The sequence below is a fragment of the Herpailurus yagouaroundi genome, unplaced genomic scaffold (assembly GCF_014898765.1).
Source record: "Herpailurus yagouaroundi ecotype Mexico unplaced genomic scaffold, PumYag 208, whole genome shotgun sequence".
NCBI lineage: Eukaryota > Metazoa > Chordata > Mammalia > Carnivora > Felidae > Herpailurus > Herpailurus yagouaroundi.
Window position 1 is genome coordinate 6,110,566 of NW_024412439.1, and position 10,813 is coordinate 6,121,378.

The following is a 10,813-nucleotide window of genomic DNA, read 5'->3' on the forward strand; positions in this document are numbered from 1 at the left end:
GAGGGGGAGTGGAGGGGGCAGGAAGTTCCTCACCCTTTCCCACATCCCTTGCCTTGGGCATCTCTTCCTTCTGGCTGCTTCTGAGTTCTATCCTTTTACAATAAACCAATGATCTAGTAAATAAGGTGTTTCTCTGATTTCTGTGAGCCACTCCAGCAAATTAATCGAACCCAAGGAGGAAGTCATGGAAGCCTCTGACCTATAGCCGGGTCAACCAGAAGCCCAGGTCACAACTTCTAGACTTGCAATTGGTATCTGAAGTGGGGGGAGGAGGCTGGAAGTCTTGTAGAACTGAGCCCTTAACCTGTGGGATCTGATGCCATGTTTAGGTAGACAGTGCCAGAACTGAGTGGGGAAAGCCTCCCCAGCACATTGGAACTGGGTGGCTGGAACCCTGACTGGGCAACTTGCATTGAGATCAGGTCACAAGCTAATTGCCGGCAAGGATCGGGCAACTAACAAATCGGCAGAAGAGGCTGGGTGAGGAAGACAAGACTACAGGCTCCATGACACATGGCAAGTGAACTCCAGCTGCATTCTGGGGAGACAGGAGGGAGTGGGAGAGACTTTGGCCGAGGGGAGAGGACGTGTCCACCTATGGTTGAGCAGGTACACTGTCCCGTGGGGGCACCATCACGCCTTGTAGAGCATGACCGTATTCAGCACTCAGCATCATTGCCAACCTGATCGGATGCTGAACAGAGACAGGTGAGGGAACCTATGTCCCACCTGTAGAGTTGAAAGGGATGCCCATTTAAACGGTGACCCACAGTGAGGTCACACGCCCCCATCAGGGTCCAGGAGTCAATCTTCGGGGGCTGTTACTGAGTCGCTCAGCGCTGTTGCTTCCTAAAGCATAAGGGCTGAGTGAATTCAACCAACCGTTCTTATGGGGGCACCTGGGTGGCTCAGTCTCTTAAGCGTCGACTCTCGGTTTTGGCTCAGGTCACAATCTCGTGATCGTCAGTTCGAGCCCCATGTCGGGCTCTGCGCTGACAGCGTGGAGCCTGCTTGGGATCCTCTCTCTCTCTCTCTCTCTCTCTCTCTCTCTCTCTCTCTCTTTCCTCTCTGCCCCTCCCCTGCTCTCTCTTTCTCAAAAATAAATGGATAAGCTTAAAAAAAAATCAGTTATTAAAAAACAAAACAAAACCATTCTCGCATGGTTTCTCCTCTCTGTTTCACCATTCAGTCTGAGAGTGCTAATCCCTTCTCTTGTCCCGGTTCCCTTCACCGGGGCACTGATTTCTTTGCTTCCTCCCAGCCTCAGGTTCCTGAAGACGTGGGCGCGGGTTCTCCACGGAGTCCCATTCTACACCCACCTGACGAGGACCCGGTACAATCCGGGACTCACGGGGCATCCCGGTGCCGGCCCGGCAGGTGCCTCAGACACGCACAAGCCCTCGCCAGCTGACCTCTGCCCATGGCCTCCACCCCCCGCCAGGCTCTCCCGACTTACTTGAGCTGAGCTTGGTGAATCCCAGGGTAGCTGAGCCGGTGCTGTTCCTGCTGGCTGAGGATTTGGAGCTGTAGAAACAGCTGTTGCTGCTGGAGCAGCCGGGCGTAGGCCGAGTCCATGGGCGGAGGCGACTTCTCGGCCTTCTGGTCTGGGGGGATGTACTGGTGATATTTGAGCTTCTTCACCTTGGGCTTGGGGTCCTTGGGTTTTTTGTGGCGGTTCTTACTGTCGCTCAAGGACTTGGACTGCAGAGGGGGGTGGAGAAACGGCACGTGCTTTAGGGGGTGGGGGTGGCTTGACGTCATGGGTAGATCACGAAGGGGGTCTGTTTGATGGGCTTTCTCGGATCCCACAAATACAACACAGCAGAGGCACCATGCACAGAGATCCTGGGGCATTAAGGTGTTTATCCAACAGAACTACTACAGGTGCATCACTCTAGGAGGGTCGTGAATCTTGGAAGGGGCTCCAGGAGCATTTCCTTCCCAGCGCAGAGGAAGATGTAAGCCAGCCTATGTTTTGGTGAGGAGGCTTCCCTAAGCTAAAACCAACAGGGGGTCTAAAGACGAAAGGATACGATCTCGGGGCGCCTGGGTGGCTCAGTCAGTTAAGCATCCGACTTTGGCTCAGGTCAGAATCTCACGTTTTGTGGGTTCGAGCCCCACGTCAGGCTCTGCGCTGACAGCTCAGAGCCTGGAGCCTGCTTCGGATTCTCGGTCTCTTCTCTCTCTGCCCCTCCCCAGCTCGTGCTCTCGTCTCTCTCTCTCTCTCTCTCTCTCTCTCTCTCTCTCTCTCTCTCTCAAAATCAAATTTAGAAAAACTTAATAAAAAAAAGAAAGGATACGATCTCATCTTGAGATGGAGTCATAAGAAAGTTCCTTCAAATGTGTACCCGAAATCAAGTTTAGTAAAGCGCTTCAGTAAATTGACTTACGAATCACATCACTTTGGGGGCTCCCGGGTGGGTCTGACTTGGCTCAGGTTATGATCTCAAGGTGCATGATTTTGAGCCCTGCATTGGATTCTCTTTCTCCTCTCTCTCTGCCCCTCCCCTGCTGGTTTTCTCTCTCTCTCTCTCTCTCTCTCTCTCTCTCTCTCTCAAGATAAATATATACACTTAATAGAAAAGTAACATCATCCTGGATGAAATTAAACCTGTCCTCAAAAATCCACAATGTGGATTTTTGCTGCTTTGGGTGAAAAAGTAAGATAGAGTCCCCTTTCCACCAATACTTTCCCCAAATACTGATATAAGGCCAGGAAGTGACACCTTCTGGAATAATGATTCTTGACTTACCGTGAGAAGGGTTAACCACCCACGGGGACCCTTCTAGAAGCGACCCATCGCAGCACATGACTCAGACGCACCGAAATGAGTTAAAGCTACAGGCTAGGAAGCTACGACAAATTTCTGAACATGGTACAATTACTTTGCCACATCTCTGTTACTTTCCCCTGAAAGTTGGGGAAAATGTTCTCCGTTTTCCTCTCAGGGACCGATGCAAGGACGCTGAAAGATACCAGTGAAATAGTAACAGGTCTCAAAAGGACACTGTGATTATGCCTATAACCTGCAAAAGGTAGTCCGTACAGTGATCAGCTGAAAAAAAAAAACTTAACTTTCAAGCCCTGACTTTATTACAGAAGATTGAAACAGAGAACGGGGAAGTCACGGTAAAAGCATCCTGAGGCTTTGGGCAAACTGTGCAGGGGAAGTGTAGTACCAGCGGTGTCCAGAAGAGGGGGCTCCCAAATAGCCGGCAGGCAGGTTCCCACTGGGCAGTGTCCCCATTTTAACCACAAAGCACACATCTGAAAGTGTCCCATCGGAAGGAGCCTACAACTTGCAAGTCTCTGAGGCCACACGTCCCACCACCGAAGCCCCTTCGGTGTTTTCTCAAGGTGGCTTCTTCTCTCGGAAAGTCCTAGCTAGTGAGAACAAGCATTCATTCCCCTGTGCTGCGCGGCGCCATTTCTCCTTAATCGATTAGCATTCTCATTAATCAATCAGCCTTCTGCACTGGGAGAATTTCTGCAGGGCTCCTGCAATCAGCTGGGCCCTGCTTTGCTCCAGCCCGGCTTCTGTTCCCACCTCGTCCTGGAACTCTGCAAGCCTGGTCTTGCCGGTAAGTCAGGGGTGGGGAACTTTTTCTCCAGGCCACTGTTGTACAGGGACTCGAAACATTCCGGAAGTTACTCAAATTGGACCATTTTCTCTGGAGAGTGGAGGGCAAAGGCTATTGTCCCCACGGAACTCTGACTCCATGGAACTTTCTTTTTTTTTTTTTTTTTGGTTTTAGGTAGAAAACAGAAAACGAACCATTGGCCAAGGGGAGGGGAGCATATCTTTCTAAAGCATTGGTGGATATAAAACCCACGGAACGGTCCGGCCCGTGGCTCAAGAGTACGTGACTTTTTTTTGCAAGAAGGCATTCTTTTTTTTTTTTTTAAGTTTATTTATTTATTTTGAGAGAGAGAGAGAGAGAGAGAGAGAGCAAGCCAGGGAGGGGCAGAGAGAGGGAGATGAAGAGAGAGGATCCCAAGCAGGCTCCACACTAGCGGTACAGAGCCCAACGTGGGGCTCGAACTCACCAACCGTGCGCTCATGACCAAATCAAGAGTTGGATGCTCAACGGACTGAGCCACCCAGGTGCCCCTGCAAGAAGGCATCCTGAGGGAAACCTGCTCACGCACTGGGCCTGTCCCACAACGAACCACCCCCGCGACAATCAGTTTGCGGGTCCTGCCCTGCGAGACGAAGACCAAACCCCCATTTGCCCAAGACAGTTCACTGAACTGCTGGACCCCTCCCCACCCCAAAGCTTACCGGGCTCCCCTGCCTTTGCCCGGCGATTTCCTGCTGTCTGCAACTCCATCCTGCACCTGCTAACTAAGTCCTGCCCATTCTCCCCGGGGGGCTCACCTGGGAAGCCTGTCCCAGCTCACAGTGCTCTCTCTCAGCTGCAGGTGTCAGGCAGCACTTTGAGGCTGTCTGATAATGGCCGCACCACGGCATACCCTGCCCCCCGGGGGTGGGGGAGACTGAAGTCCTGCTTCCTACACTGCTGGCCCTGATGGGGGCGCTGGCCACCCAAGAAACAGGAACCTCTTCTTTGTATTGTGGTAAAGCACAAGTAACTTACAAATCGCCCCAGTAACTACCACAATTCACAAGTATACAATTCACGCTGTTGTGTGAAGGTCATCACTATATAGTTCCAGAACGTTTTCATCACCCCCAGGAGACCCCATACCCACTAAGCAGTCACTCCCCATTTTCTCCTTGGTGCGGTCCCCAGAAACCACTCGTCTGCTTTCTGTCTGCCTGGATTTGCCTATTCAGGATATTTCATACACTGGGGAGGTGCCTGGGCGGGGGTTCGGTTGGTTAAGCGTCTTGACTCTTGATTTCAGCTCAGGTCATGATCTCATGGTTTGTGGGATCGAGCCCTGTGTTGGGCTCTGTACTGACAGTGTAGAGCCTGCTTGGGATTCTCTCTCTGTCCCACCCTGCTCTCTCTCTCTCTCTCTGCCCCTCCCACACTCTCGCATTCTCTCTCAAAATAAATAAACATTAAAAAAAAAACACCCAGAATCATACAGTATGTGGCCTTTTGTGTCTGGCTTCTTTCACTTAAGCATCATATTTTCAGGACTTCATCCCTCTGGATATACCACAAGCTTATCCATCCTTCAGCTCATGGACATTTGACTTCATTCCGACTCTTGAATATTGTGAATAGTGCTGCCATGAATATTCATGTACAAGATTTTGCCGGGAGACCCATTTTCCATTTTTTTGGACATACACCCAAGGAGAGGGATTTCTGGGTCATAGGGCAATTCAACGTTTAATTTTCTGAGGAACCACCAAGCTATTTTCCACAGTGGACGCACCATTTTACGTTGCCACCAGCCATGTGTAAGAGCTCTCCAATCTCCACATCCTCATCAACACTTGTTATTTACTGTTTTTTCACTAGAGCCATTTTGGTGGGCATGAAGTGGTATTTTGTTGTGAATTTGAGTTTCATTTCCCTGATGGCCAATGACACTCGACACCTTTCCAGGTGCTTATTGGCAATTTCTTTCTTTTCTTAAAAAAATTTTTTTTCCAGTTTATTTGAGGGAGAGAGAGAGAGTGCACACGAGCACGGTACGGGCAAAGAGAGAGGGAGAGACAGAATCCCAAGCAGGCTCTGCTCTCTCAGCACAGAGCCTGATGTGGGGCTCGAACCCATGAACCTTGAGATCATGACCCTAGCTGAAATCAAGAGTCAGACGCTTAACTGACGGAGACAGCCCAGGCACCCTGGCAATTTCCTTATCTTTGGAGAAATGTCTACTCAAGTCCCTTATGGTACATGTTTCTTACCTGCTCAAAACACTACATGGGTTAGTGGTGGCTGTGACCCAATTAGACTACAGGCTTCTTGAGAACAGGAATCCTATTTTATTCATCTCTGATATATATCTTCAAGGAGCCTGCATTGAGAACACCTTTCCCTTACATAGGGCTGGACAGTTTTCAGGGAATTCTGGTACATTCTCTCAGTGGCCTCCGATGGACCTTACAAAGCCAATAGGGCACAGATGTCTTCCCCCCAGCTTGCCCGCTTCCTTCTTTGAGAAGCCCTTTAGCATCTTCCTAAGGTAGAGATAATGAATGTCGAACAACTGAGAATTCACAGGCCCTGACCAACCCAACAGGGATGTTGGCTCTCACATACACAACCAGTCCCATTGGATCCGCTGCCCATCAATCCTGCTCTTCACTGAAATCGACCTGTCCTCCCTCTGGGCAACCGTCACATTTCCTTAGTACAGTGAGGCTGAAGGCAGTGCTAATCTGACCTATGCAACACTTAACTACGCTGGTAGAAATAGTAATAACATTTCTCCTTGTGCACAATGGTATAGATAATGTGAACCACCTCCTTCCTCCACCTGCAACGAGCAAAACCTATCAACGGCCCTGTAATTCCAAAGGCTGTTGATCTGAGTGAATTGCCAGTAAGATTTCAGCTACGTAGGGAGTGGGTTTCTAGCGAGGTTTGGGGAGATTTACAGGGAAGCGGAAATGCCTGCCGTCCACCTGGAACACGAGAACCTCTTTTGTGTATATGCGGTAGAAGGGACCCGGGGCTGTTACTTTAAACACTGATTCTTATGCTCTTTTAACAAATATTTCATAAGAGACATCTCCGCTCTCATTAAGTGGTGACCCTAGAGAAGCTATTTGGGATAAATTATGATTAGCGACAAAACCCAGTGATCGTTAGCAGGCAGTTAATTGGAAAGAGGAGAGAGCCTTCTGTGAACCATTAGCTATAATGGGAAGATTTAACGGAGAATCTGCTATAATGCTTATAGTTATTAGTCCACTGTGAAGGCGACCCCGCCCTTTATCTTTCTTTCCAAAGGGAGACTGGCTTAGGTGATATTTGCCTTACGTTACGTAAGCCCTCAGACCTGCTTCCCCTGCATAAAACCCAACTCCCCTCTACCTGTCTGATGGCATGTAGAAACCCTGTGTGCCTTTCGACCTGCTGTGGCTGTCTCGAGGCTGGCCTGATGAAGTCTTTTAAGTCAGGCCCAAGCTGGCTGACCTGTGACCCCAAACAACCGCGAGCTCACAGCTCACAGGTTTCTCCTCTACACGGAAGATCCGTGCTGCGTTTGCACAGCAGACCGACTCTTGGTCCATGCACGCGGAGGGCCCCTTTCTCCTCTCCTGACTCGCAGTGTTCCCGGTGGACCGAGCCTACCCAGGGGTCCCTGTGACTCCCCCCACGTTGCCACACTAAACTCAGAGAGCTCTGCCCCCTGCTGGCCCGTCCCTACCTTCACAGCAGTGTGCCCAGCAGTGGAGGGGCCCAGGGTCCCAAGCCCTTGCTTGCCCGCGTCTGACTGGTTGCTGAGCTGTGAGGCTGAGTCATTCTTGTCATTTTCCGAGCCAGAAGAATGATCCTGAAATCCAAATTTTAGCAATATTAGGATGCAGGAGGAAAAAACGTAGGACACAGAAATAGAGTGGCCACGATATCATGATTATATATATATATATATATATATGTGTATATATATATGTGTGTGTGTATATATATATATGTGTGTATATATATATATATATATATATATATATATATATATATGATTTGTCAACCAACTGAGGTCACTGTTGAGAGATAAGGGGGTCATCGTCAATAATTCTTCCAGAAAACAGGTATAGAAATGGCCTGTTCTAGGCCAACCCAAGACTCAGACGGCTGGTCAACCCTGTGAGAGTTCCGCCTGTGACAAGGTCTACCTGTTGGACTTGATAACGGGACTGAAGAAAAAAGGAGGAGGGAGAAGTGGGTGTGGGCATTTCGGCGGAAAGTAGGACCCAGAAAATGATAAAAGGGGGGTGAGCGGATGGGAGGGAAAACGTGTGTGCGTGTGTGTGTGTTTCTGGGTATACGTGTTTGTCTGTGTGCATGTGTGCATATGTCTGCGTGTACACATTTGTGTGTTTATCTGTGTGTGTTTTTGTGGGTCTGTATATACGTGTGTGTCTGTCCATATGTCTATGCATGTGTAGATGTGTGTGCATACATGCATGGGTATGTGCATGCGTATATGTGGGTATGTGGAAATATGTATGCATGTGTCTGCATGTCTGTGTGTATATGTGTTTATGTACATTGATGTGTATGTGTGTAAAGAAAATGTGTGTGTATATGTGTGTGGTATCTGTGTGTTTATGTATAGTTCCTTATGAGCACACGTGTATATGTAGGTGTGTGTATATATATGTGTGTGTGTCGGGGGGGGTGTGCATGTAGTGTCACGAACAACCTTTCTGAGAGACGTGTTCCAGGATGCTGAGAACTTGGAAAAAAGAGTAATCATCTTCTGTCCCTCTCCTGCCACCCGATGCTGTGACAGAAAGGGACAGGGTGCCGCTCACGACCTCCCCCTGCAGCCTCCCCATCCTTTCCTGAGCCCCGGCGCCCGAAAAACCTCTGCAGAATCCTTTCCTCTGGAGCCTCAGTGTCCTTCTCTGCTCAGCGGGGCCGCTGGGTACGATCACAGAGTGATTTCTGCACCCGGCCCGGCATCACCCCCCCCCGGCTCGTCCTCTTCGAACTGGGTGAAGCAGAAAAGAACTCGTCTTCTCCTCAAACCGTTCTTAAGTCAGAAGCTGAGGAATTTACCATCGGAACCACAGCCACGAGCGATCCGAACTGCTGTCTGCTGTTGTTGGAGAAGCCGGGCGGCAAAGCCCGGCCGCCGCGCGCAGGGGAAGGGAACGCGCGTTGCTTACAAACCCACGCGGGACACACGCCTGGGTGTTTCGGCTCTCCTTGTTATCTGTCTACCACTTCTCCTCGGCAGGTGCCAGCTTTGCTTGCTTCACCGCGTGAAGGAGGGCATGATGATGACCAGCGAGTAACACGGGTTCCGGAACAGTGTGTGTATGTGTGTTGTGTGTGTGTGTCCACACACATCTCCTCTTTGGGTCTGCGTGAATACCATCATGCTAGGCTGAGGGCAGCGCCCATCCAGCCTCTGTGCGGCTTCTAGAAGTAAAAGCTCCAGGGGGGTTGGGAATCTGCAGCGTCTGGAGACCACACAGGGGCTCGGCCTCACAGAGCCTGGGTCCCTCCTCCTTCCCATCCCAGAAGGCACATGGATGCTACCCGCCTGGAGGACAGTGGGGCATCTCAAAGGAAACGCTTGGGAAGTGCCTAGCGCTAGCCGCTGTTAATTATTTTTCTTAGAAAATGTGCTTTTGAACAGTATTTGCAATATACACGTCTCGTGGCCCAAGTGTTTGTGGATTGGTCCAGAAAGTGGGGGGGGGGGGGGGACTGCTGTTCTCGGGCTGGGCTGGGCTGGACGCGGACCCTGCAGTGGTGTGGCAGGCAGAAACCCGCTAACCGGAGAGGCACCTCGGGGGCCCCCTGCTTTGCAGCCTGTCGGCACTTCCTGGTCCCCCCTCCCCCCGGACCATGCAGAGAATATACTCAGGGAAGTCCGTGGGGTTTGAAGCCAGAAGCCTGCACTGGCACATTCTATCCAGGAGATGACTGGTGAGTCACCTGATGGCAGAGAGCCTCTTTTAGCCTCGCGCGTAAGTTTGGGAGATAGTAGGCATCTACTTGGCGGAGTAGCCAAGTAAGCCAAAGGGTACAGCCCCGAGAGGCTCCTTGTTCGGTGTTTTCTGGAGGCTTTGCCCCCCCTACACCGATCCCCGGACCGGATCGGGTAAGAAGAGGCACCCATCTGAAGCACCATCCAGGGACGTACCAGGGTCTCTATGCGAAACCAAAGGTGGCAGTGTGCCTTGAGGACCACAAAGACACGACGGGCTGAGGTGCGGTTTATTTTACCTGGACTGCCCCCAGAGCAGGACCTGCTAACGGGGTCTCCGAAGCTTTGGTGTCCGCTGGGGATCCTGCTGAGCCCTGGGGGTCTTCGCTTCGAGTCTGGTCTGGAGAAAGCCCATCACTGCTGCTGTCCTCCTCGAAGGCAAAGGCATCTGCAGATTTGGAGAGACTCACCTGGTTACCTGATGGGGTAAAATCCAAGAAGGGGGTCAGAGGCTGAGATGCTGACCACAGGGCTTTCGGGAAACACTTCAACTTGTCGTCCCTGTCAGGGGCACGAATCTATCTCCTTTGCTCTGTTTCTATTTCAAGGTAAGAGTGAAGACAGGTTTTTCAATGATGTGGTTTCTCATGCGTTTACTCCAAATGGGGACCTGCATTTATAAATGTGATGCGTCTGGAGGGAAGGATGTGTGACGTATGCATATTTAAAACAATGTTTTTATTTATTTATTTTTGTGAGAGAGCACACACAGGGGAGGGACGGGGGGGAGAGAGAGAGAGAGAGAGCGCGCGCGAGAGAGCAGGGTACATGCTCAGTGAGGAGCCCGACACAGGGCTCGATCCCATGGCCCTGGCATCACGACCTGAGCCGAAATCAAGAGTCGGATGCTCGACAGCTGGGCCACCCAGGCGCCCTGCATGCAGTTTTCTACGTGAAACCCATAGCTTTTTGAAACGAAATCAGGGAAGACGATGGAAAGAAAGAGACCACTGGATACAGAATGAGGCCAAAGGAGAGCGCAGTGTGGGAGAATGCCCATGGCCCTCAGGTTTTAGAACAGGATATGCTGGGGCCGCTCCCAAGTTTAAATTCCTGAACGTCAGCATTAGCTAAGGTCACCGGTGGCACAAGGCCGCTTTCAACGAACGCGCTGCCCGTTTATAAAAGCCACAAATGTCTCTTAGAAACTGCAGTGGGGTCTCTCTCTTTTTCTTTCTTTCTTTCTTTCTTTCTTTCTTTCTTTCTTTCTTTCTTTCT

At 50.6% G+C, this 10,813-nt stretch overlaps 1 protein-coding gene across 5 annotated transcripts in view; it reads right to left on the minus strand.

Annotated features, from left to right (window-relative positions):
* Positions 1 to 10,813, minus strand: part of MYOCD (myocardin) — a 108,103-nt gene that overhangs the window by 24,005 nt on the left and 73,285 nt on the right. For 4 of the 5 annotated variants that reach the window (XM_040453171.1, XM_040453169.1, XM_040453172.1 and 1 more), the window contains 3 exons: positions 9,835 to 10,013; positions 7,301 to 7,426; positions 1,457 to 1,701 (listed from right to left, as the gene is read on the minus strand). In XM_040453171.1, the coding sequence (XP_040309105.1) occupies positions 1,457 to 1,701; positions 7,301 to 7,426; positions 9,835 to 10,013 (550 nt within the window). The remainder of the gene's footprint in view (positions 1 to 1,456; positions 1,702 to 7,300; positions 7,427 to 9,834; positions 10,014 to 10,813) is intronic. The other variant, XM_040453170.1, reaches the window with a different exon arrangement.